The sequence below is a fragment of the Rhinatrema bivittatum genome, chromosome 10, assembly GCF_901001135.1.
Source record: "Rhinatrema bivittatum chromosome 10, aRhiBiv1.1, whole genome shotgun sequence".
Taxonomy (NCBI): domain Eukaryota; kingdom Metazoa; phylum Chordata; class Amphibia; order Gymnophiona; family Rhinatrematidae; genus Rhinatrema; species Rhinatrema bivittatum.
In genome coordinates this window covers 64,672,485-64,699,766 of record NC_042624.1, presented here as the reverse complement: position 1 = coordinate 64,699,766, position 27,282 = coordinate 64,672,485, and the positions used below count along the sequence as shown (strand labels likewise).

Below are 27,282 nucleotides of genomic sequence, written 5' to 3'. Positions count from 1 at the left end.
AACTGGTTAGACTAATTTCTAAACTGGAGACCGCCAGTGCACTCAACCAATTAATGCCGACACCGGACAAACTGTGGGTGTCTTGAACTAAGGGTAGGCTGCGGCTTACCCGTATTTGCTTAGTCTCGAGGTTTGCTATCCGAGGTTCTCCTTTTCTGGGGCAGCCATGGGTGGGATGCAGAGACCATCTGTCTACATTAAGAAAAACGAATTATCAGGTAATTAATTTTCTCCATTTTCTAGCGTGTAGCCAGATGGGCTCAGGACCAGTGGGATGTACAAAAGCTACTCCCGGACAGGGCAGGAGGCTGCCTGTGGCCCCACTTAGTACTGCCCTTGCAAAGGCTTGTGTCTTCCCAGGCTTGAATATCCAGGCGGTAGAACCTGGAGAAGGTGTGTATAGACAGGGCCGCCATCAGGAATTTTGAGGCCCCATACAGCCAAAATGTCTGGGCCACAAGCATTCAGTGGATAAAGTATATGCAACAATGTTTATACCTATGTGTAAACTCCACCATAGGTGTAAAAAAATAAAAACAAGTCAACAAACTCAAATCACTTAGATAAATGCACAGTATCTGAGAAATCCAGTGGGTTCTATCCAATAAAGCAGTTCAGTGTGAGTACTGAATTGTGTCCATCTCGACTCATAGTGGAAATAACAGCAAATTCAGGTTTATGAAGCAATCAGTCTTCTTACTTTCTGATTTGCAAATCTTTAATTAAGTCTTTGTAACTGAGTTGTCTGGCAAGCTCATGCTCAATAGAGAGAATTGCCAGGCCGTTTAGACGTTGTTCACTCATTGTAGAACGCAGATAGTTCTTGATTGATGAAAGTTTGCTAAATGCCCTCTCTCCTTCCGCCACTGAAAGTGGGAGGGTGGTGAAAATCCGAAGAGCAATACACACCTCTCCGAATATTCCTTGAAGCTCTAGTTTGTAGATTGAGTTAAGCAAATCTAAGGGACCCATGTCTTCTGGAAATGTAGCTTCGTACACTTTCCGAAGATGTTGCAGCTCACTGAGTAAAGATGATGTAAAATCTTCAGGGTATGCTGAGATCAATTCCTCAGTCGATGCCATCAGATCTTCTTCACTCATTGTTCTCACTTTTAAGATTGGAGAAAATAGCTTGCAGACTTCCTCCATAGACTGGAAGCGTTGATGAAGGTCAGAAATTGTGTCCATTGCCACAAGGAAGACATTAGCTTTAAAATGATCTTCAGGATTTATTTATTTATTTTATTTATTTAGGATTTTTATATACCGGCAATCATGAAGACATATCTTGCTGGTTTACATAGAACAGGAGTGCATTATATACAAAAACTAGAACTGTGGTGACGGAAGGTACAGTTACATTTAACAAGGGAAGCCGACTTGGAGAAGGAAGAGAAAGGAGAGAAGAGAAATAGTTAAACAATATACAAATTAAATATAGTGTACAAACTAATATACAAAATAGATGTTAAATACAAGAGAATGGTGTTTTTGGAGTCATTGGATTGTGTCATTGGGTTGTGTCCGGAAAAGCTTGCTTGAATAACCAAGTCTTGAGTTTTTTCCTAAAAGTTAGGAGGCAGGGCTCCTGTCTGAGGTCTGTGGGAATGGAATTCCACAGAAGAGGGCCAGCTGTGGAGGTGGCGCGATCTCTTGTGGTAATGTGTCTGGTCGTTTTCGCTGGGGGAACTTGGAGGGAGCCTCTATAAAGCATCTCTAGTAGGTCTAGTAGAATTATGTACTAGGAGGGGGAATTGAAGATCGAGAGTGGTGAGTTTGATGTATAGTTTTGTAGGTGGTAGTTATGGCTTTATACATGATGCGGAAGTATACGGGTAACCAGTGAAGCTCTTCAGGACGGGGGATATGTGGTCTCTTTTCCTTGCGCCTGACAAAATTCGGGCTGCAGAATTTTGAACCATCTGTAGGGGTTTGGAGTATGATGAAGGTAGACCTAGCAATAGGGAATTGCAGTAGTCCAGTTTCGAAAAGATAACTGCTTGGATGATCGTTCTGAAGTCTTGAGCGTGGAACAGAGGTCTTATCCTTTTCAAAACCTGGAGTTTAAAGAAGCAGTCTTTGGTTGTTTTGTTAATGTGTGCCTTGAAGTTAAGCCGGTTGTCAATTATTACTCCTAGGTCTCTAGCTTGAGTGGTAGGCAGATTTGTGGGAAGAGTACTGTTGGAGGTGTTCTCCGGAGAGATGAGTAGGATTTCAGTCTTAGAGGAGTTAAGATGAGATGTAGACTGTTGAGTAGTTTGTTTGATTTTTTTGTGGCATGATTCCCAGTAGTCAAGAGTGTTAGAGTATGTGTCTTTGATAGGGATGATGATTTGAATGTCATCTGCGTATAGGAAAAACTTTAGATTGAGGTCGGTGAGAAGTTGGCAGAGAGGAAGAAGGTAATATTGAAAAGAGTCGGAGATAAAGACGAACCTTGTGGGACTCCTAAGGTAGAGTTAAATCTAGAGGATTCCTTATTTTGGAGTTTAACTTTGTAACCTCTATTGTTGAGAAAGGTTTTTAAACCAGGAAAGGACGGTGCCGCTGATTCCTATGGATGACAACTGGTTTAGGAGGATGGCGTGGTTGACCGTGTCGAACGCTGCGGAAAGGTCTAGCAAGATCAACAGGTATGAATTTCCTTTGTCAAGGCCCAGTAAGATATGGTCTGTCAAAGAGATAAGGAGGGATTCTGTGCCTCGATTTTTTCGGAATCCGTGTTGTGGGGCGAAGAGGAGATTGTTGTCTTCAATGTAGTTTGAGAGTTGAGTGTTGACTAGTTTTTCCATGATCTTGGCGATGAATGGAAGGTTAGCTATGGGGCGGAAATTGTTGGGGTCTTTCGGATCAAGGTTAGGCTTCTTTAGGAGGGGTGAGATTGAAGCCATTTTGAGATCATCTGGGAAGGATCCTTGGGCTAGAGAGCAGTTGATGATGTTAGTCAATGATGTGGTTATTGTGTCTGGACTAGATAGAAGAAGTTTGGTAGGGATGTGGTCTGCAGGATGAGACGAAGGTTTCATTCTTCTCAAGATGGATTGTATCTCGGTGGAAGAGACGGGTTCAAAAGTGTTTAGGCTGGAGTTTTTGAAGGTCGAATGTTGACATGTTGGAAGGGCCTCAGCAGTATTGGAAGGCAGTTGAGTTAAAAGATTGTTGATTTTATCTTGGAAAAACTGAGCGAGTTCATCAGCTTTAGACTGTGCCATGTCGCCGGGGATTTCTCGCGGTAATGGTTTGAGTGAGGCTGGAGACATAAGCGAAAAGAGCTTTTGCATCAAAGACCAGTTGTGAATCTTAGATGCAAAATAATCTTTTTTGATTTTGAGGTGAGGGCCTTTGTACTGGATATAGAGTGGATTTGTATGAAGAAATGGTAATGTCACAAGGGGTTTTACGCCAAGTCACTTCTTTCTTTCTTAAGCTTTGTTTTAGTTTTCTAAGTTCTTTGGTGAACCATGGTTGTCTGTTGGAGGCATTGGTGTGAGCTTTTTTTGTAGTTGAAGGGCAGAGCTTGTTAGCTATATTTTCTGTTATGTTGTTCCATGAACGAATGGCAGTGTTCGGGTCGGTGAGATCTAATAGAGGGAGCTGTGAATCCAACTGGTTGTTAAGGTCTTCTGGGGAGCATCGCCTCCTGTATTGAAATGAGGGTGAGGGGATATTAGCAGTATTGGTTTCTTTCAGAGCGAAAGAGGTGGAGATGAGAGTGTGGTCCGACCATGGAACCTTTTTATTATTCAAATTGGATGTATTCGTAATGCCTTTGTTGATGAAAATCAAGTCCAGGGTGTGACCCGCTTTGTGTGTGGGTTCATTGACTAATTGTTGGAAACCCATTGCTGACAGGGCTGTGAGGAGGGATACGCAACTGTTAGATGGTGAAGGATTGTCTATGTGCAGATTGAAATCTCCTAAGATGAATGCTGGGGAATCCAGGTTGATGAGAGTGGTGGTGATTTCAAGGATGGGGGAGACATCGGATTCTAGGAGCCCTGGGGGGGCGTAGACAAGAAGGATTTGAAGATGTTGTGATGTGAAGAAACCAACTTCCAATTTTGAGTTAGAACTGAATGGGTGTTGGGTAAAGTTAAGGCTTTTTTTGGTAGCCAAAAGGATTCCACCTCCTCTTTTTTTCAGTCTTGGGAGTGAAAAGAAGTCATAGGTCTGTGTAGGGAGTTGATTTATTAGAGCTGTGTCTGAGGGCTTGAGCCATGTTTCAGTTACTGCGCAAATATCTGGATTGGCGTCGGTGAGGTAATCATTGAAAATTAAGGTTTTTTTTGTTAGGGGTTGTGCATTGAAAAGTGAGAGTGAAAAGAGGGTGAGGCCTAAAAGCTGGGTGGTAGGTGCAGTCAGAATAGGGGTGAGTGCCTTTAAGTTGTAGTGAAGGGCTTGTCTTGCAGATGGTCTTTTAGGTAGGAGGTGGTGTTGCAAAATTGGGATTGGAAGAGCTGGAGACATTTTGGAAGGTTAACTGGTTGGAAGGTTGTCGGAGGAACGCTGGATGGTTGCTTGCAGGATGATGGTTGTTGCAGGTTAAGCGCTGGATGGTTGTTGCAGGATGAGCGCTGGGTGGTTGTTGCAGGATGAGCGCTGGGTGGTTGTTGCAGGATGAGCGCTGGGTGGTTGTTGCAGGATGAGCGCTGGAGGTTGTTGCAGGATGAGCGCTGGGTGGTTGTTGCAGGATGAGCGCTGGGTGGTTGTTGCAGGATGAGCGCTGGGTGGTTGTTGCAGGATGAGCGCTGGGTGGTTGTTGCAGGATGAGCGCTGGGTGGTTGTTGCAGGATGAGCGCTGGTGGTTGTTGCAGGATGAGCGCTGGGTGGTTGTTGCAGGATGAGCGCTGGAGGTTGTTGCAGGATGAGCGCTGGGTGGTTGTTGCAGGATGAGCGCTGGGTGGTTGTTGCAGGATGAGCGCTAGATGGAAGTTGCAGGATGAGCGCTAGATGGAAGTTGCAGGGTGAACGCTGGGTTAGCACTGTCATGGGACCGATGGGGTAAAGCTCAGGGAGAGCGAGGGGCGAACCGAAGGGGCGAAACAAAGGGGCAGGATCTATTGCATCATGATGCCTTGACTTTATTTGCCGCAATTGTTGAGGGTTCAGTAGTTCCTTGGGAATCTCCATGCAATCTGCCACAGCTTTAGCTTCAGAAAGTAAAACAGGCCACTTTTCTCGAAGCAGTTTCATCTCTTCAGAGAGAGCTTTAATGTTAGCGACACCAATTTCCATAGAAATAGACCTTGATTGAAGTATTTTGTTTCTCTCCTCGAAGCTGGTAAGCACTTTTACCCAGAATCATACACATTATGTGCTTGATTACGGAAGCCGAAAATTCAACGTAAACCCTCCCTCATGTGGCCATTCATTCAGCGGTTGACTTGTTAGGCCTAGTTCACACTAATAAATAGATAATGCACCAGCCCCCCAGTAATAAATAGATAATACACCAGATGTCCCCCCAGTAATAAATAGATAATGCACCAGCTCCCCCCAGTAATAAATAGATAATGCACCAGACGTCCCCCCAGTAATAAATAGATAATGCACCGGCAAAACAAACTTGTTACTTACCCTTTGCGCTCCGGGGACTCCGCGGCTCCTCGGCCTCCAGCTAGCAAGCAGACAGCGACGGCCCGCACGCTTTGCCGGCGCATACTGTCTGACGCGGCGGTGACGTCACAGCCGCGTCAGACAGTGAACGCTGGCAGGACAGAGCACGCGGACGAGTCTCTGTCTGCGGTGCTCTGTAAATCAATGCTATGTGTGTCTAAAAGACACGCATAGCATTGATTCTCTCTCTTCTCTGGGGCCCGCACCCAGGGCCGGCTCCAGGTTTCAGTAGGCCCCTGGGCGACAGACTGTCGGAGAGAGCCTCAGTGGGCCTCTTTGCCATGAACTAATACATCCCCCAAGCGCACCTGCCGCCTGGCGGCTGCGGGCCCCCATATGTGGCAGTAGATCCTGGGGCCCCATACTGCAGGCCCAAGAATACTGCCCTGATGGCGGCCCTGTGTATGGAGGACCATGTTGCCGCCCGACAGATGACAGCGGGCGACATTAGCTTGGTTTCTGCCCTTGAAACTGTCTGTGCCCTCGTTGAATGAGCCTTAACCTGTAGTGGTAAGGGTTTCCCTGCCTCTATGTAGGCTGCCTTGATTATTTCCTTGATCCAGTGGGCTATGGTCACCCGCGAGACTGCTTCTTGTTTCTTCCCGCTGTGAATAACGAACAAGCGATTCATTCTGCACACCAGTTCCGATCTTTCCAGGTATTGCACTAGGAGTCTGCCGACATTTAGATGGCGAAGAAGGCGTGAGTCTTCAGAGTCCTTATGTTCATCCGGAGATGGTAGTGAGATGGTTTGGTTCAAGTGAAACTCGGAAACCACTTTGGCTAGGAAGGAGGGGACGATGTGCAGTTGTATGGATCCAGGCGTGAACCTAAGGAACTGTTCCCAACAGTATAGTGCCTGTAGTTCAGAGATGCGACGAGCTGAACATATTGCCACCAGGAATACCATCTTCAATGTTAAGAGGCGTAGTGACAGACTGCATGTTGGTCTGAAGGAAGCCCCAACTAGGAAGTCTAATACTAGATTGAGATGTGGTTGGAGTTGTTTAACCCCTATCAGGAAGCAGGACAAATCCAGATGGGTTGATAGCCGGATACCGTCCACTTCGGCTCTGAAGCAGGACAGTGCGGCTACTTGGACCTTGAGGGAGTTGAGTGACAACCCGTTCTTCATACCATCCTGTAGGGACTCCAGAATTATGGGAATCTTGGCTGTCCACTGGAGTATCCCGCGGTCCTCGCACCAGGCTTTGAATACTCTCCAGATCCATATGTATGACAGGGATGTGGAGAACTTGCGCGATCTGAGCAGGGTGTCAATCAAGGCCTTTAGGTAACCACGCTTCTTCAGGAGAGTTCTCTCAAGGGCAAGACCGTAAGAGAGAATCAAGACGGATCTTCATGGAGAATCGGGCCCTGCCGGAGAAGGTTCCTGTGTGGAGGTAGGCACAGAGGGTTCCCCGCAAGGAGTCTTTGCATGTCTGTGTACCATGGTCATCTTGGCCAATCCGGGGCCACTAGTAGAACTAATCCCCTGTGATGTTCTATCTTGCGGATGACCTTGTCCAGTAGTGGCCATGGTGGGAAGTTGTACAGTAAGTCTTCCTCTTGCCAAGTCTGGACGAAAGTGTCTATCCTTTGGGAGTGTGGCTCTCGTCTGCAGCTGAAGAACCTGGGGACTTGGGCACAGAGACGGGTGGCCAGTAGATCCATGGTTGGAGGCCCCAGCAATTTACTATCAGTTGGAAGGCTGTGGTCGACAGCGTCCATTCTCCCGAGTCCAGGCTCTCTCTGCTGAGGAAGTCTGCTGAGACATTGTCTCTTACTGCGATGTGGGAGGCTGAGATCCCTTGTAGGTTTATCTCCGCCCATGCCAAGAGAGGGTCTCTCTCCAGAGACACCTACTGGCTCCTGGTTCCTCCCTGGCAGTTGATATAAGCAACCGTTGTTGCGTTGTCCGACATTACTCAGATCATTTGCCCTTGGAGCCTGTGGCTTAATCGTAGGCACACTAGTCTGACTGCTCGAGCTTCCAGGTGGTTTATGTTCCATTCCTCCTCTTCCTTGTTCCATTGTCCCTGGGCCGTCAGTTCCTGACAGTGGGCTCCCCATCCTCGCAGGCTCGCATCCGTGGTGAGCAAAGTCCAGTTCGGTGGGGATAGGCTTACTCCTCTGCTTAGGTGGTCTTCCTGTAGCCACCACTGGAGCTGAGAATGTATCTCTGCTGGTAGTTGGAGGCGAATTGAGTAGTCCTGGGACAGTGGGGTCCATCCATCGTGACAGTAAGGCGCGCTGGAGCAGTCACATATGGGCCTTTGCCACGGGACGACCTCTAGGGTTGATGCCATGAGGCCAAGGACTTGAAGATAGTCCCATACCTTGGGGCGTGCGTTGGTCATCAATCATCATAATTGTTCCATCAGTTTCCTTTTCCTCGGAGGAGGAAGACTTTGTTGTGTTTGGTGGTGAAACGGGCCCCCAGGTACTCTAGAGATTGAGAGGGCTGCAGACTGCTCTTGCCCATGTTCACGACCCAACCGAGTTCCTGCAGTAGGCTCTTGACTCTGCTGGTCACCTGCCGGCTCTCTTCTGAAGACTTTGCCCTGACCAGCCAGTCATCCAGGTAAGGGTGTACCAAGATTCCTTCCTTCCTCAGTGTTGCCACCATGACCACCATGATTTTGGTGAAAGTTCTGGGGGTGGTTGCTAGGCCAAAGGGTAGCGTCGGAACTGGTAATGGTGATCCAGTATCGCAAAGCGCAGGAAGCACTGGTGATCCTGATGGACTGGGATATGAAGGTAGGCTTCGTTAAGGTCCCAGGAGGTTAGGAACTCTCCCGGTGGCACTGCCATTATTACGTAGCGAAGAGTTTCCATGCAGAAGTGTAGTACTCGCAGATGATTGAGGTTCTTGAGATCCAAGATGGGCCGGAATGATCCTTCCTTCTTGGGAACGATAAAATAGATGGAATAGCGCCCCATATTTTGTTGGGGCGTGGGAACCGGAGTTATTGCCTTCAGACTGAGTAGCCTTGTTAGAGTGGTTTCTACTGCCAGTCTCTTGGTGTGGGAGTGGCAGGGTGACAAATTTGTCTCGAAGGATGCTGCAGGACTCCAGAGAGTAACCTTCTTGAATGAATGATGTTTAGTACCCATTTGTCAGACATTATCTCGACCTACCTTTGGTAGAAGAGGGCAAGTCGACCCCCTATCTCCTCTTCCTGTGGATGAGTCTGCCCATTCTCATTGTGGAGTACGGCTGGAGCCTGTCCCCCCGGGCCTGCTCCCCTCTTGGTCTGTCAGTTTCGAAAGGGCTGGGACCTTCCCGAGGGACGAGGTGCCTAGAACTGCAAGTTCCTGTGGGGTCTAAAGCGATGCGAGCCTCTGCCCTTGGTTCTTCTGGGGGGAGGGATGCTGAGATCTTTTACTCCTATCTTCTGGTATCCGAGGCACTGGGGGATTCGCCCCATTTGCTGGTTAACGTCTCCAATTCGTTTCCGAACAAGAGAGATCCTTTAAAGGGCATTTATGAGATTCGCTTTAGATGTCGCGTCCACAGACCAATTCCGTAGTCATAGTTGTCTTCTGGCTGCCACTACCGAGGCAACACCCCTGGCTGAGGTGCGCACCAATTCTGAGCTTGTGTCCGTCAGGAAGGCTGCTTCAGGTTCAATCATTTCACTGGTATACGTTCCGGAGTTATTTGCCTCTCGAGAGGAGCAAGCAGGAAAGTGCCACCAGTGCGCAGCATGAAGCAATCTGCAGTGTTATTGCAGTTGCGTCAAAGGCCTGCTTAAGGATGGATTCCAATAGTCTGCCCTGAGTATCCTTCAATGCAGCCCCTCCCCCCTCAACGGGAATTGTTGTTCGCTTTGAGACGGCAAAGACCATAGCGTCCACTTTCAGGAAATGCAGGCGTTCCTTGGTCGCTGGCTCTAAAGGGTATAGAGCTTCCAAGGCCCGACCCCCTTTGAAGCTGGCCTCCGGGGCATCCCACTCCAGGTCAATCAATTCCTGGATGGCTTCCATCATTGGAAAGTAGCATGAGGCCTTATGAAGGGACGCCAAGATGGGGGTGGTTCTTTGGTTCCACCATGGGGTGCCTTGACTGGAATACCCAGCGTCTTCAGAGTCTGGGAAACGAGGGCTGGTAATTTGTCCTTGTGGAAGAAGCGAAGCATGGTTTGGTATGGTTCCATTCCTGGAGGGATTTCTCCTTCTTCCAGGGAGTCACCCTCATCATCTGAGGTGTCTGGGTCCAAGTCAGGGAAGTTCTTAGTTAGGCGAGGCATGTCTCAAGGCATCCGAGCAGGGCCGGGAGGATCTTGTGCTTCCGGCGGGGGTTGAACCCTGGGCGCAGCCAGGGCTGATTAGCCTGAATGAACATGGACCCAGGAGGTGGTCTCTGGGTCCATGTTAATCCCAAGGGGAGTCGGAGTAGGGGCCTCAGAGGTGCCCTCCTGTGGGCAAGCCATCTCAGAGATGCATAGATCCGGGGAGCTATCGTCGGTAGTTCCAGAACCATCTCCCAACAGTAAGGGACCAGGCTTTGGTTCCCCCTGGGCTTCTATGCAATGTTGACACAGGCAGGACTCCAATTCAGGCTGTGCAAAGAGTGCCTTCTGGCCTTCTTGGGCACCAGTGCCATTGTCTCTATGAGTTTGCACGCATGCAGTTGTAAACGCAGCTGTGCTTGCAGCTATGTACACCGGTGTGCTCAGTTGTATACGCTGCTGTGTGCGCATCTGTATTGGACACACGCAAGTTAGGCGCATCAGTTGCCCAGCCTGCCTCATGCGTACCGCCGGTCGAGAAGATAAGATGGCGCCGACAACCCCCACGTGTAAGATGGTGCCCTCCGAGGGTCTCCACGTGTGTGGACCCTTGCACCGGATCGGTGCCTAGCCCAACCCGATCTGTGCTCCCTTTTAACCTCGCTGGAGAAGAATTTGGTAAGGCAATCAGAGCTCTGGAGACCGGAGACCTGAATTTAAAGATTTTTTCTTACCTGGTCTTGGCGCTTACTGATTGTGTGCCAGACGGTCTCCAGCTGCAGAGGGAGAGGGAATTACCTTCACTGCTGCGCTCTGTTCTGCAACCGCTGTCTTTCAGCCACACTGGGGTTAAGTCCACGCCGGGAACCAGCTATCGGACCAAGGCACACTTCTGAGGGATATCGGAGATCACCTCAGGAATTCTCGACTGGGGGGAGGGACCCTTAGTTATCACCGCAGGAGAGCAGGGCTTGATTTTCTTTAAGGTAAATTTTGTTTCTTCTTTGCTGTAATTCTCAACACTATTCTAGTGTGTGGGATAGTGTCCACATCTGCTAGGAGACGGAGAGATACTGAAGAGCTGAGGTTACTGCAGGGGTTTATCTAGTGATGTCAGCTTTGAAATCTGACTCAGTCTCCCATCTGCTAGCAGAAGAGCACAATACCCACTGGTCCTGAGTCCATCTGCCTACACGCTAGGAAATAAATGTTCTGTCTAGAGAAAAAGTATGGTCCAATAAAACAAATCAGAAGGCGGTCCCACATAGCTTACACTGTAAGCAGCAAACTCTGTATTGGCGAATTTCTGATTTTTAAGGAGTTAGTCATACATTCCTAAGTCGGGACGCAGATAAGCAAAATATCTAGACTGACACTTCATTTTTGAAGCAGTGTGAGTGGCTCGCACAACTAAGGCTTTTGTTTGACACTCTGTTGCTACATAAAAGAATGCTTATGTAGTTTCATAAGCAACTTGAGCCCCTGATGCAGCCTTAATTGGCGAAACTCGGCAGGAGTCAGGCTCTATAATAGAATATAATAATTAAATCTTTCCACGGATTAAGGTGTCTGTTTTTTGCTTTAGAGAAAAAGTATTACTCATATTCTAAAGCTATTTATTTTCCTGCTGCCATATTTTTAAATAGGGGCATACAACTTATATGAGATAATTAATGCCTTGTATTTATATTCTTAGAAATGAAAAAGAACATTTTTATTTAACTTATAATGCACACAGATTGATATAGCATTATACTATAATGCATCTATTCATTTCAAATAAGGGAAGAAAATGGAAGGTTCTAAACAAAGAAATAAAAACACATTTTATTAAGAATGGGGGGGGAAAAAAATTACAAATTGAAGTGTGATACAGAACTGAATATTTTACACAGAATACTTACCAGCATAGCAACAGTATTTTTCAAAAGTTCACATATACTGGGGGAGGGTCAAGTTGAATGTCTATATTAGCAGCAGGAAAGGAAGTTCATCCATGAATAGTGCTAGATGCACATCTTCCAATACTGACTGCTAGGAAAGTATTGCTGTATGGAGAACAGCAATTACTAAATATTCAAAATTCACCTTCACCTCCACAAACAACACTGTTTGCACCAGTTCCATAGCCTCTGTTTCCGCCACCTCGATTTCCACCGCCTCCATAGCTACCACGGTATCCACCACCGCCACCTCCATAACCGCCACCTCTGTTTCCACCACCTCCATAGCCACCGCCTCTGCTGCTTCCATAGCTGCCGCCTCTGTTTCCGCCACCTCTGTTTCCACTGCCATAGCTGCCACCTCTGCCTCCTCCATAGCCGCCACCTCTGCCTCCTCCATAGCCGCCACCTCTGCCTCCTCCATAGCCGCCTCCTCCATAGCCGCCACCTCCGCCTCCTCCATAGCCGCCACCTCCGCCTCCAGATCCTCCATAGCCGCCGCCCCTGCCTCCAGATCCTCCATAGCCGCCGCCCCTGTAGGAATTGGATGCGCCACCGTAGCCTCCGCCTCTGTATCCAGAACCACCCTGGTTACTTCCACGGCCTCGGAACCCACCACCTCCACTGCCATCAAATCGAGCCATCTTGGGGGGACGAGGACCATCTCCAAATCTGCAAAAACAAAATTATTTAAAATATTTCTTTTCCACTTATAACAAATATACCATACCAAGCAGATTATGATGTTAAACAAAAAATACACCATAACAACACACACGATTCACACACTCAAACAGATCAATACAAATGAAACGCAAAACAAAACTAAGAAAAATACGACCATAGAATTATATATAATTAGTTATGCTGACCCTAAGCTTTGCACTCTGGATAGGCCTCTTTAAAGAAAAAAGTTTTCAACTGTTTTCGAAAAGTTGCAAGATCATTCAATTGTAAGCATGAAGGCAAAGTATTCCAAAAAAGTGGTTCCATAATAGAAAAAGCACGACATCTAGTTTCACATAAATGGGCATCCTTAACTGGGAATTTCTAACAATACAATGCTAGACGATCGTAATGTGTGAGATTATTGCCACAAAAGCTAAACATTAAGCAAAATATGATGGTCCCTCTATTTTTAAAGATTTAAATACTAAAACCAAGGCTTTGAATTTGATTCTCTGCTCTAATGGACAGCAGTGCAACTGATGGAATAAGAATTATGTGCTCCCAAAAGTAGGCAAGCTGCTGAATTTTGGAGAACCTGCAGAGCCCCAAGAAAGGATGCAGGAAGTCCACAATAAAAAGAATTGATAAGAGTCAATTGTAGACAAAATAAATGCCCGTGTAATGGTTCTAAAAGTAGAAAAATTCAAAATATAATGTGACATATTAATCTCAACTTAAAGTTACCAGACTTTAATACCGATTATATCTGAAATCTAAATGAGAGCTGCGAATCAAATACAAAGCCAAGGTTACAGACCATATCAGAAAACTGAACAGAATTGCCCATCGCTGATAGCGAACAAGGAAGTAAATCATCAGAGACCTTCCCATGGCTAACAATATACACCACTTCAGTCTTACTAAAATTTAAAATCAGATAATTAATATGCATCCATTTATTAATACCACTCAAACACTGCTCAGTATTACACAGCACAACTGGGAAATCATTGTGATTAGCATTTTAAAAATAAACAAAAACGGCTTAACTGTCCTCACTATAATCAGGACATTAAAAAAATAGCAGTCACATAGAATTGCTTACAAAAATCAGTTAACGAAAACCTTTTAAATCTTTATTATTGATTTATCCATTTGACAAACCTTTAAAAATGTGTATATCCCTTTAATTGTCCCTCTCTTTACCAAGCTATCAGAACCACACCTCAAACCCATGTTTTACCCCATTCAAATTCACATAGGACATGACAGGCAGATTAAAAAAAAAAAACCCACGAGAGCTAGTGCTCCATGTTGAGCACTCGCTCTCCCGATGCGCGCCGAAGCGATTCTGTATTTAAAATCGGGCCCACTCTAATAAGGAGGCGCTAGGGACACTAGCACGTCCCTAGTGCCTCATTTGTGGAAGTGGTGGCTGTCAGCTGGTCTGACAGCCGACGCTTAATTTTACCGGCGTCTGTTTTCAAACCCACTGACAGCCACGGGTTCAGAAAACGGACACTGGCAAAACTGAGTGTCCATTTTCGAACCCGCAACCGGCGGGCAGAATTTATTTATTTTTTTTAAAGAGCTTTTTGTTTTTTAATTTTGGGTCCTCCGACTTAATATCGCTATGATGCCTTTGGGCAGGCATTAATTTCTGAGAGTAAAATGTGCGGCTTGGCCGCACATTTTACTTTCAGTATTTCGGGGAAATAACTAATAGGCTCATCAACATGCATTTGCATGTGATGAGCGCTATTAGTTTCGGGGGGGTTGGACACGAGCTATTACCCCTTACAGTAATAAGGGGTAGTAATAGCGTGTCTAAAACACACAGCCAAACAGGGGCTAAACTGTTTGCTCGGCTGAGCACACCATTCTGTATCGGCCTGAAAGAACAAACTGTATGCCCCCAAAAAATGGGGAAAGGGAAAAGGACAAGAATCAAGAGGCTCAAGGAAAACCAAAATAGAAAAAGAAAAAAAACCAAAAATCAAAAAACATTTAAATAAAACTCCACATAGAAAGAGTCTGAAATACTTGTAATCCAATCAGAGTGAAAGCAAATGTTGCTTACCTGTAACAGGTGTTCTCACAGGACAGCAGGATGTTAGTCCTCATATATGGGTGACATCACAGGATGGAGCCCAATCACGAAACACTTTTTTCAAAGTTTCTAGAACTTTGACTGGCCCCTACTGGGCATGCCCAGCATGGCACTAACCCTGCAGCCAGCAGGGGTCCCCCCTTCAGTCTTGTTTAAAAAGCTACAGGAAGTGCTGAAAAATAAAATAAGAAATGAAACAAACTACACCGCGGGGTGGCGGGCGGGTTTCGTGAGGACTAACATCCTGTTGTCCTGTGAGAATACTTGTTACAGGTAAGCAACATTTGCTTTCTCACAGGACAAGCAGGATGGTAGTCCTCACATGTGGGTGACATCATCAGGATGGTGTATCCTTGAGATACAAGTTGGAGCTGAGGATGTCCAAGTGTCCACCAAATGTACCCAGGTGTGCAAGGCACTAGGACTAGGGTGAAATTTGGCCGAGGGCACCCTGAACCCTACCGAGCAGGCGGAAGGGTGTTGGTACGTCAAGTTGTGAATAGGTTGCGCAGGACAGATTAGCCGAAGAAGGAATCTTGTCTTCCGGCTTTGTCCAAGCAATAGTGGGCTGTAAAGGTATGGAGAGAACTGCAGGTGGCAGCCCTGCAAATGTCAGGAAGCAGGTGTGCTACTGAAGTCGCCATGGCCCTCACAGAGTGTGCTTTAACACGGTCTTGCAGTGGAATGCCTGCTTGCTGATAGCAAAAAGATATGCAGCCCACTAACCAGGAGGAGAGAGTCTGCTTGCCCACAGGCTGCCCCAATTTGATGGAATGGAAAGAGAAACAATTGAGTGCTTTTCCTGCGGGCAGCTGTACAGTCTAGATAGAAGGCTAGAGCCCATTTGCAGTCAAGGGTATGCAGAGCCTGTTCTCCTGGATTGGAGTGAGGCCTGGGAAAGAAGGTAAGTAGTATAATGGATTGATTAATGTGAAATTCCGATACTACCTTAGGCAAGAACTTAGGGAGAGTGTGGAGTACTGCCCGGTCCTGCAGAAGTTTAGTGTAAGGCAGATAGGTAACTAGGGCCTGTAACTCACTAACTCTGCGAGCCGAAGTGATTGCCAAAAGGAAAATCACTTTCCATGTGAGATAGTGAAGTTCACAGGATTGGAGAGGCTCAAATGGTGGTTTCATGAGCCAATCCAAAACCAGGTTGAGGTTCCAAGAAGGGGCCGGAGGACGTAGAGGAAGCTTGAGGTGAAGCAAGCCCTTCAGAAATCGTGTTACAAGGGGTTGTACTGATATGGGAACACCCCAACACCTTTATGGAAGGCGGCCACCGCACTAATATGCATTCTGATGGAGGAAGTTTTTAGACCAGACTCTGACAAGTGCCAGAGATAGTCTAGAAACTTCGAAATTGGACAGGTAAAGGGGTCAAGGGATTGAGAAGAACACCATGACTGAAACCTGTTCCATTTATAAGAATAAGATTTTCTCGTGGAAGGCTTCCGTGAAGCAATCAGGACACGGGAAACTGATTCAGAAAGGTTAAGTGGCTGGAGGATTAACCTTTCAACATCCATGCCGTCAGAGACAAGGCTTGAAGGTTGGGGTGGCGCAGGCACCCGTCGTTTTGCGTAATCAGAAGCGGGTCCTTTCCCAAGGGAATGTGCCTGCGAATGGAGAGATCCTGAAGTATTGGAAACAACACTTGGCGTGGCCAGTGAGGTGCTATCAGGATCATGCTTCCCTTGTCCTTATGTAACTTCACGAGAGTCTTCGAGAGAAGTGGAAGTGAATGGAATGCATATAAGAGACCGGTCGCCCATGAGAGGGAGAACACATCTCTTGGTTGTGAGTGTTGACTGAGTGAGAGCGCAAAAATTCTCTACTTTGCGGTTTTGACATGTCGCAAAGAGATCTATACGAGGGTAACCCCATTGTTGGAAGATCGAGTTCGCCACTGAGGGGTTGAAAGACCACTCGTGTGGTTGAAAGGCGCGACTTAGCTTGTCTGCCAACACATTGTCCACTCCCAGCATGTAGGTGGCCCTGAGGTACATCGCGTGGGAAAGAGCCTCCGCCCATATCTGCACAGCTTCCTGACTGTAGGTAGGAGCCCGTCCCTTTCTGTTTGTTGATGTACCACATGACCACCTGGTTATCTGCTGAATCAGGATGACTTGATTGGAGAGGCGATCCTGAAATACCCTGATAGCATATCTGACTGCTCGAAGCTCCAGGAAATTTATTTGGTGTTTGGCTTCCTCTGGAGACCAAGATCCTTGTGTCTGCAGATCAGCCACATGGGCTCCCCAGCCGAGGCTGGAAGCATCAGTGGTGAGAGTTATTTGAGGGTCTGGAGCCTGGAAGTGCAAGCCTTGGAGGAGATTGATCTGATTTTTCCACCAGGCTAGAGAGTGACTGAGTGAGTTGGTGACGTGGACAACGGTCGACAGGGGCTGAATGGATTGAGTCCATTGAGACCTTAGATTCCAGTGCATGAGTGTCATGGCCAAACGGACCATTGGTGTGACATGGACTGAGGACGCCATGTGTCCCAGGACGAGGAGAAATTGGCATGCAGTCTCAGAGTGCTGAGACTGCAGCTGGTGAGCAAGAGACACGAGAGTTAGTGCTTGTTGTCGAGGCAGGAAAGCCTTTGCCTGCAAGGTGTCCAAGTCTGCCCCAATGAACAACATGGTCTGAGATGGGACTAAGTAGGATTTGTCATAGTTGACGACAAATCCTAATGAAATTAGAGTGTGTAAGGTGAGATTGAGGGACGACAGAGCAACTTGCTGAGTGGGAGCCCTGATTAACCAATCGTCCAGGTAGGGGTAAGAAGTGAACACCTTGGGTTCTGAGGAAGGCTGCGACGACAACGAGGCATTTTGTAAAGACTCGTGGCGCAGACGCTAGTCTGAATGAAAGCACTCAATATTGATAGTGGTTGGGCCTACTAGAAACCTCAGGTATTTGCGATGAGATGGAGTTATCGCAACATGAGTGTATGCGTCCTGGAGGTCGAGAGAGCAGAGCCAGTCTCCTCTTTGTAGAAGAGGTAGAAGCGAGCCCAAGGTGACCATCTTGAACTTTTCTCGCTGTAGGTACTTGTTGAGGGTCCATAGGGTCCAGAATAGGACGAACACCTCCCCGATTTTTTGGGGATTAGAAAGTACCAGGAATAGAACCCTAGGCCGTGCTGAGAGTATGGTTTGGGTTCTATTGCTTTGGACTGGAGAAGGAGGGAGACCTCTTGATCCAGAAGAATGGAGTGATTGGATGTTCTCCACATCGGTAGAGGTGGGGAGTTCGGAGAGAAAGTTCAGATGGTAACCCTGAGCAATTATTGCCAATAGCCATTGGTCCGAGGTGATTGAGTGCCATATATTGTGGAAGTGGCACAATCGACCTCCCACTGGTATGCGAGGCAGTGGAATCTGGCTGCTGCTCTCTAGGTGGAAGTCAAAAACCTGAAGCAAGCCCTGGTTGAGGAGCTGCTTGTGGCTTTTGTTTACGTATTTGATGAGACTGCGGTTTTTGATAAGGTCTCATGGCACGGGATCTGGTTGGTGGCGGGTAGGACTTCTTCGGGCGGAAGAAGGACTTTTTAGAGTCCTTCCTGAAGGGCTGTTTTGAAGAAAAGTCAGAAGGTATCAGAGAGAGCTGTCTTAGGGTCTCGAGATGGTCCTTTAGTTCCGCCACCGTCCGTTGAATCTGTTCGCCAAACAGATCATCTCCGACAAGGCAGGTCGGATAACCTGTCTTGTACTTCCGGGCGAAGGTCAGAAGACTTGAGCCAGGCCCACCTTCTCACTGAAATAACAGCTGCAGATACTCTAGTAGCAGTATCAAAGATGTCATAAGATGTTCTCATCTCATGTTTGCCTGCCTCAAAACCCTTGTTTATTAGGGTTTGTAATTGTTCTTGAAATTGCTGAGGCAGGGAGTCCGAGAAATCTTGTATCTGCTTAAAAATGACCCTACTATACTGGGTCATATAAAGCTGATAGATGGCAATCCGGGAGATGAGCATGGACCCTTGGAAGATTTGGCGACCAATGGCATCTAGGAACTTCTGTTCCTTGCCAGCTGGAACAGAAGAGTGAGGCTTCAACCTTTTTGCTCTCTTTTGTGCAGACTCCACCACTACAGAGTGGTGATCTGGAATTTCTGAAAGCCTGGAGCTGACTGCACCAAATAGGTAGTGTCAGCTTTCCTGTGGACTGGAGGAATGGAGCCAGGATGTTCCAAGTTCCTCTTCAGGAGATCCAGAACCACCTGGTGGATAAGGATAGAGGTGATTACTTTAGGGGCATCCAGGAATTGGAGCAACTCCATCATCTGGTGCCTCTCATCCTGTTCAGTCTGTAATTGGAAGGGAACCAATTCAGACATTTCCTTCACAAAATTTATAAAGAAGAGGTCCTCTGGAGGAGAACGCTTCCTACTTTCAATGGGTGAAGGTAAATCATCGGTGTCTGGAGAGGAATCATCGGTCCAGGTGTCGTAGGGATCAGCACCCATCCCTCTAGGAATTAGAGGGGGACAGGGTGGTGGAATACCTGGTCTAGGCTCCGAAGGAATCGGAGGAATTATCAGAGGCACCGATGAAGGCATTGAAGGCACCGGCGCAGGCATCGATGGATGGTTTGGTGGCGCCGATGGATGTATCGGCACCGATGGTTGGATCGGTGGTGAGGTACGTATCGGCATCGATGGCTGAGGCAGAACTCCCGATGGAGGGATGCGGAACGGTGTTTCTCCTCCCGATGACACTATAAGTGTGGAGGGCACTGAAGCCATCGGAGACCCGGGATTCATTGGTGGAAAAGCGGCCATGAGGGCGCTTTTTCCTGGAGAGCAGCGGTCCAGCGCTGCCGGAATCGGGTCGATGATCGGTTCCGCAATTGGTACCGGTGTCGGTGGAACCTGAAGTCGTTGCATCGCCTTGTCGATGGCCTCGTGAACGATCTGGTCCAGTTCTTCTCGGAGACCTGGAGCAAACAGCCCCGGCTCCGGAACAGAAGAGGGAGGCAGAGGCATAGCCGGAGGGACCACCATTAAAGGCGGAGTCGCAGCTCCCGATCCCCTGTCGGGTGAGTGTTGCCTCGGTGACCCGGTCGCAGAAACAGTCGATGCCTTTTCTGGACGGGTTTTCTTAGCGGCTCGGACGATGGCGAGGTCGATGATTTCGCTCCCTCGATGGTCCGAGACTTACGGTGTTGATGGCGATGTTTGTCCCTGCGATCCCCTCGGTCCTGAGGGGTAGTAGAGGGTGTCAATGACCGAGAAGTCGTCCATGCTGGGCGGTCACCGGCCGGTGGTCGATGCTGGCGCGAAGTTGACTGTGCCGGCTCTGACGACATCGATGCAATGGACGGAGTCGGGGTTTGAGCACGGAAGAGAAGTTCCATCTTCTCCATTCTGGCCTTTTGGTGTCATTAGGGCACATTTGGTGCAGGTCAAGACATCGTGCTCACATCCTAGACACAACACAGACTTTATGGGGGTCTGCGATAGACATGGTGTGGGTACAGTGGAACCCCGAAGCCATGGAAAAAAATCGAGCAGCGGTACGGTCGATGGCCAGTAGGCCGCGAGGGCCAAACAACGGTAATTGACGGAAAACAGGTAAAAAATTACCAGCGTCCCGCGGTCTGAAAAAAGTTAGAGGAGGGACCCCTGTGGGGCAAATTAACTTTTAGTAATTCCGTGAGGAAAATTCCTGTCAGGAATCTCTGCAGAGTTCCTTTACCGCGAGGCAGGCGATGGACTACGTTTTCCCCCAGTGACTTGATGATCTGGTCGAGATCGTCCCCAAAGAGAAACTTGCCCTTAAAAGGAAGAGATCCCAGACTGGATTTGGAGGAGGAATCTGCCGACCAGTTGCGAAGCCAGAGAAGACGCCTCGGGGAAACCATGGCCCTCGCCAGAATGCGGAGCAGGTCATACAAAGCATCTGCTCCATAGGCTATAACTGCTTCTAGGCAGTCCTCCTGGTTAGCTTCCTCCGGCGGCAGTACCTGCGAGGTGAGGAGTTGCTGGACCCAACGGAGTCCTGCCCTCTGCGCTTGGGAACTACAAATGGCAGCGCGGACTCCCAGAGCCGAGACCTCAAAGACCCTCTTGAGGTAGACTTCCAGCTTTCTATCTTTAAGGTCCCACAGGGCCGTACCACCCCGTAACCGGTATTGTTGTCCTTTTGGTCACCGCCGACACAGTGGAGTCCACCTTTGGAACCTTGAGAAGCTCCAGGAAATCCTCGGGGAGGGGATACAGCTTTTCCATTGCCCTTCCAACCTTGAGTGAGGCCTCGAGAGTATCCCATTCCCTGGCCAATAACTGGAGGAAGGTGGCATGGGTGGGAAAGGGACAACGGATGCAGGCCGGCCAGAACTGGATCCCCCTTCTTGCTGGATGAGGCGACGACCGGAGCGGAGGGCCCTGGGCGGGAAGGGGGGGGGGGGGGGGAGGGTTCGAGGTCCAGCTCCTGCAGGATGTGAGGAATTAGATCATCTAGCTCTTCCCTCTGAAAGATGCGGAGGACCCGAGGGTCATCTCCTTCCAGTTGTGCTGCCAGGAGCAGATCATCACCCTAAGGCGACGGCAGACCCCCCCCCCCCATATCCGGGAGCGAGCCCGCACCTCCCGCCGGGGGGAGGGCAACATGTACCCTGGGCGGCCTCCCCCCCCCCCCTGCTGTGTCCTGGGTCCCCGCATGTGGCTCCGATAACCGGGGGCCTTAGCTGGCAGTGGCCCTAGCGCGGGAGCCCTGGGATGTTCCAAACGTTGCAAATAGGTATTGTGCATGAGCACAGTGAACTCCGCTGAGAAAGCTGGGGGGCCCGGGGGGGGCAATGGAGGAGTCCCCCGGGGGTCCCTGGGGGACTAGTGCCGGAATCGGCGTCAAAATCTGTGGAGGCAAATTGGCGAAATCCTCCCCTTCATCTTCTAATGGCTGCTGCACACTGTCCTCTGTTCCCAAGATGGCCAACGTTCCCGCTGAAAGCGGAGACAGGGCCAGGCCCTATTGTCCAAGGCGCGCTGAGGCGCACGAAGCAAGCTTGTGCGGTGGCATGGAGGTGCCCTCCCCACCAGGGAGGCACCTGACACACAGACCTTCGCGGGACAATCGTGACCCCAGTTCGCCGCACGTCGAGCAGCGGGACAGCTGCGGCATGCTTGGGGGCGAATGGGGGACAGGAAGGGTGAGCGTCGCTACGGGGCTGGATGAAAATCAGCGCCGCGGGGAGCGGGAAACGTCTCTGTTACACCCCTGTCCCTGAACTCGGCAGCAGAGGAATATGACCTCTCTGTTGCAGCGGACCGGGGGGTGCGGCGAGGTGGGGGGAGAGGCTGGCGCCACCAGCATCCACCGCCCTGAGAGTCTTGAAACCAGAATCTGTAATAGAAACGGGAGAAAATTGACAGAAAAGAACAAACTAACACTTACCCACGAAGTGAGAAATGAGGGAAGGAGAGGTGAGCAAACAGTGCTACTTGCAAGGAACAGACCAGGTCCAACCAGGATGTAAACCTTCCTGCAACTAATTTAATTTTTTTTTTTTTTTTAAACAACTTGATCCAACCTTAAGAAAGAAAGTGAAGAAATAGTGATGAGGAGGAAATATCCTCCAGACAGGGGAAGCACCAGGTTCCCCTACTCTTATATGCTGGAGTCAGTCCAGACAGTGGGTTATCTCCCCTTTCTAGCAGACTGAATCAGATAGAACTTTGAAGGATGCTTCCTTATAAGGTAGTGCACCCTCTACTAAACCTCAGTATGGAGTATATCAAAGCAAAGAGGAAAACCAGGATGGATCAAGAACAATAGAATTAAACAACAAATAGCGTGCAATGGGCACAAAACAGTATCAAACAACAAACTTGCAGAATGAACCATTAACCAGCCAAAGGAAAAAAGGCACTGAAGAACAGTTTGAGCAGAGAGGCAATCCCAAACCCAATAAACAGTCAGGGAAGGCGTCTGGACTGATCCTTGGTACTACAGGAACGAAAATTAGCAGATAAGGAATAATTTTCTTTTCCCTGTATGCACCAGGATCAGTCCAGACAGTGGGATGTACCAAAGCTTCCCTAGGTAGGGTGGGCTCCGGAAAGCCCTGCTCGAATGACCTTAGAGCTAAAGGAGCCAAAAGTAGGCGAGTATGTGTAAACGATAATGACGAGCAAAGGTATGTAACAATTTCCAAGTTGCCGCTCGACAAATCTCCTGGAACGAGACTGATTGCATCTCTGCCCAGGAAGCAGCCGGAGCGCGAAGAGAATGGGCCTTGACACCCGCCGGAGGTGGTTGACCCGCTCCCATGTAGGCCACCGAGATCGCCTCCTTCAGCCAGTGAGCAATGGTAGTTTTCGACGCCTTGGCCCCCTTCTTCGGACCATGCCAGAGAATAAAAAGATGGTCCGACAAGCGAAAATCATTAGTGACTTCCAGATAGCGAATGAGAATACGCTTGACATCTAGCTTGCGTAGATCCGCCGAGAAGGACGGAAGCTCTACCGTCTGATTCAAGTGGAACTTGGAAACCACCTTGGGCAGAAAAGCAGGCACAGTGCGCAAACTCCCGAATCCGTAAAATGAAGGTAGGGCTCTACACGAGATGCTTGAAGCTCCGAGATTCTGTGGGCGCCCCTCGCTAAATAGGATTTGTGCAGCAAAAGCACAAAATCAGTGGAAAAACAGGTCCCAACGCCTCGGGGGGGGGGGGGGGGGGGGGGGGGTCAGGGTCCAGTAGAGGAGAGTGTGTGGGGCTCAAATCGGGGGGGGGGGGTGGGGGGGGGGACAAAAAAATTTGGTCAGGGGCTTCAGGGAGCTCAGATAAAGAAACCAGAGAAAAACACAAAATGGCCGCCATTCCCGCGATTTGGCAGTCCGGGAACGGCGGGGGAAAATGTTTTGGCGGCTTGGTCCGGGTCCCTGAGGGCATCGGGACCTCAGAGGGACCTCCCCCCCCCCCCCCCCTGGGTAGGCAGCGTGAACAGAGACCCTCCACGAAAGCCTGACCGAGGAATCCCCGCAGGCTAAACACATCTGAGATCATGGCATGCTGCTGGGTGGGGGAGGGGCAGCACTAAGATAAGCTGAGCTGCTGGTGCTGAAGGAGTAGATGCACAGAATGAACTGTGCATGCTCTCAATTCACTCTCTCAAGCTGCAAAAGTAAGTAGGGAAGGCAGGAGCCTTCTGTTAAACTTATCAGGGACTCCTCTGGGTAAAATCACCTTATATTTAGTTTGGGGGGTTTTTTTTTTGTTTTTTTTTTTTTTTTTACAAAGGACCCTGTCAGCAGCTACAAAACCATAGATCCCACTGAAGGGAGAGCAATACAGAAGAGAAGGAGAGAGGGAGCTGAACAGGGGGGGAGTGACTGGCACCACCAATTTTCACCCCTGCAGCCGAGGATCACCGGGAAAAGGGAGCCTAGGCTATATAAAACAAGGGGCCAAGCCCCCCATGCCCCCCGCAAGAGTGAGGAGACAGGGACTGTCTCCTGTGAAGGATCCACAGAGTTCACACTTTTTTTTTGTTTGTTTGTTTAATTTGCTTGATCCAAACACGATAGACACACAGAAGGAAAAAAACGCCCAGAAGGGACAAGTAGAAGAGAACAGGGAACCACAGGGTGAGCTGTTCTACCTGCTGGAGACAGACAAATACTGAAGGGCTACAGGGTAGGCTCTGTCCTCATATAGGATACCCTTTCAGTTTTGGTCTGTCTCCACCTGCTGGAAAGGAGGCTCAACCCATGGTCTGGACTGATTCGGGTACGTACAGGGAATCCATGTTTACTGCATAACTGGTCCAGCCCACATAGATTCTGATTTTAAAGATTTTAAATATCAAACTACCGGTACTGCATCTATTTGGACATTACAACATGGGTGAGATCAAAGAGTGAACTTGTCATATAACTAATTTCCATTGGGGATTTGCTTGCAAGTCAATAGATTTCTCTTCAGATCTAACAGTAGGAGATGGAGCAAAAAACTCACCTACTATTACCAGCCATGAGGTTAATACCAGCAGTTGAAGCCTTGGAAACCAGGCGGATCATGTTCAACATTTGCTCGTTCAGCGGATCCAACTGAGAGAGAATTTCAGGTTCTTTGGTAACTTCAACCACTAGGGCTTCCATTGCTGCACGCAAGCTGGTGATGTGAGCTGCTGCATAATGAGGCATGAGTAGTTTGATCCTGCAAGAAGAAAACCACAATGAGGCAGATATTCAAAGCAGCACAGAAAAGCAAATTTATCTATCTAGTGAAGTAAGTTATCTTGGATATTCAGCAGGATAAATGCCCCACAGATTATCCCCAATCTGGATAGCTTTTAAATATCGCTGGTTAATTTAAAGTTATCCAACTAAAGACAGATGGATAACTAAGTTCGACTTACTATATTCAAAAGAATATAGCCAGTTAATCAGTGACATTTTAGGAAGTCTGGCCCCGCAGCCATGGCCCTTCAAGTGGATGCCAAAAATCAGGCTCGAAGGCAGGATTGCTGATCCTACATTGCTGTCCAGGGGTGTCTGACTAGGAAGTAATGCTGGAGTCAGCTTTTTTTTGGTGGGGTAGAGGGAAGATTGTCTCTCTTCCTAGTAGATTTCTGATCAACATTGTCTTAAAATTACAGGGAGCATGGGGAGAGGGGGGAAGCACAGAGTCACGGCCTATTTTGGCATTCATATGGGGTGGGGGGGGGGGGAATGGCCCCATGGCCAGTATTTTTATTATTTACTATATCTTTATTAAATTTGTACATTAAGATACATAACATTTGAAAAAAAGAATATACAATCAACCTGAGAATGAAGAAAAAATACAAATCTTTTTTACACTGATATGCAATCCAACCTTAGACCCCAATATAAAGAGAATCTAGAGAAAGGTCTTTGGATTCAGACTTAGGTCAGAAGGATAAATAAAAATAAAGGAAAAAACTGCGACCCAATTAGATTACAAAAACTGGCCCATAAATCTATTTGACATATTATGCCAAGACAGACACTATCCTCAATCCCCCCTCCCCCCCCCCAAAATCTATAAAGGCTCTTAAATGCAAAGGATCCAAAAATACATATTTCAGATTAAAAATCAAAATGCATTTGCATGGATAACATGATACATATAGCTCCTAGAGACAAAGCCTCCGTTCTTTCTTGACCGATTTCCTCTTTATATATTTTTTAAAATCTTTATGTACAGACAGCTGAGAAAAAGATAGAGAAAGTTTATAAAGGAAAGAGGGGAGGATGAAGAGAGATTGGGGCTTCCAGGCAGTTGATGTTCCAGAGGGCCTCTTCCTCGGTCCAACCTCTCCAACATCCCTGAGTCATCAGTTCCTGACCGTGAGCTCCCCATATCCAGAGGATTGCGTCTGTTGTGAGGACCAGTCAGTTCGGAGAGGGCAGGGGGCACACCCTTGCTAAGATGAGCCTCCCTGCAGCCACCACTGGAGCTGAGACGATTCTACCATCGGTAAGTGGAGGTGAATTGAATAGTCTTGAGACTGCAAGTTCCAACGTGACAGTAGTGAGCATTTAAGTGGTCGTATGTGAGCTCTCGCCCACGGCATTACCCTTCAGGGTTGCCTCGATCAGACTGAGAACTTGGAGATAGGTCCACACTGTCGGGCATATCGTGCTCATCAACTGATGCACTTGGGACATCAACTTCCTTATCCACATGGTCGGAAGAAAGACCTTGCCGTGTTTGGTATCAAACCAGACTCCCAGATATTCCAAGGACTGGGAGGGCTTGAGACTGCTTTTGTCCAGATTTATGACCCAGCCGAGTTTCGGAAGCAAGGTCACCCTCCTGGTCACCCGGAAACTCTCTTCCAAGAACCTGGCCCAGATCAACCAGTTCAAGTATGGGTGGCACCAGGATTTCTTCTGCAGTGCCCGGAATTGATAATGGTGACCCAGTACCGCAAAGCGTAGGAAACTGTGTCCTTGTCAGATTGGAATAAGCAGGTGGGCCTCGGATAGGTCCAGGGAAGTTAAGAACTATCCTGATATTATGGCCATTATCACAGAGCATAGGGTTTCCATGTGGAAATGATTAACTCATAGATGTTGGTTGATGCTCTTGAAGTCCAGGATGGGGCGAAAGGTACCTTCCCTCTTGGGTACGATGAAATAGATGGAATAACGCCACATATTTTCCTGGGGCACAGGTACTGGGATTAAGAACATGTAAGATATAGCAAAATTGCTTACCTTGTAATAGGTGTTATCCCAGGACAGCAGGATGTAGTCCTCACATATGGGTGACGTCACTGACAGAGCCTTATTGCAGGAAAACTTTCTGTCAAAGTTTCTAGAAACTTTTGACTGGCCTTGTGAGGCCACTGAGCATGCCCAGCATGCCATGATATTCTCTGCCACAGGGGTGTCTCTTCAGTCTCGTATGTAGCAATAAGCTTTAGCAAAAAATAAAATAAAAAAACGTATCGGACCCAACTCCGTGGGGTGGCGGGTGGGTTTCGTGAGGACTACATCCTGCTGTCCTGGGATAACACCTATTACAAGGTAAGCAATTTTGTTTTATCCCAGGACAAGCAGGATGTAGTCCTCACATATGGGTGATTAGCAAGCTATAGGCTGAGTCATTTTATAGTGAAGCAACAGTGAAATATTGTTGGTGAAAATGAGGCAGCCGAAGATCACAGCAGGTTGGATGTAGAAGGAGTTGGGATTAAGCTGGAAACAAGTTCTTTAAGACAGATT

At 48.2% G+C, this 27,282-nt stretch overlaps 2 protein-coding genes across 3 annotated transcripts in view; both read right to left on the bottom strand.

The window, feature by feature from the left end:
• Positions 1-422: 422 nt before the first annotated feature.
• On the bottom strand, positions 423-5,524 carry LOC115100394. The gene is made up of 2 exons (XM_029618841.1): positions 5,058-5,524; positions 423-1,229 (listed from the first exon to the last, which is right to left on the bottom strand). Exons 1-2 carry the CDS (start codon positions 5,233-5,235, stop codon positions 697-699), a joined length of 711 nt encoding a protein of 236 aa, XP_029474701.1. The 5' UTR covers positions 5,236-5,524; the 3' UTR covers positions 423-696.
• A 6,122-nt stretch (positions 5,525-11,646) lies between these two features.
• Positions 11,647-27,282, bottom strand: part of DHX9 (DExH-box helicase 9) — a 164,097-nt gene continuing 148,461 nt past the window's right edge. For both annotated transcript variants that reach the window (XM_029617881.1, XM_029617882.1), the window contains 2 exons: positions 24,542-24,742; positions 11,647-12,466 (listed from right to left, as the gene is read on the bottom strand). In XM_029617881.1, the coding sequence (XP_029473741.1) occupies positions 11,929-12,466; positions 24,542-24,742 (739 nt within the window). In that variant the 3' untranslated portion in view covers positions 11,647-11,928. The remainder of the gene's footprint in view (positions 12,467-24,541; positions 24,743-27,282) is intronic.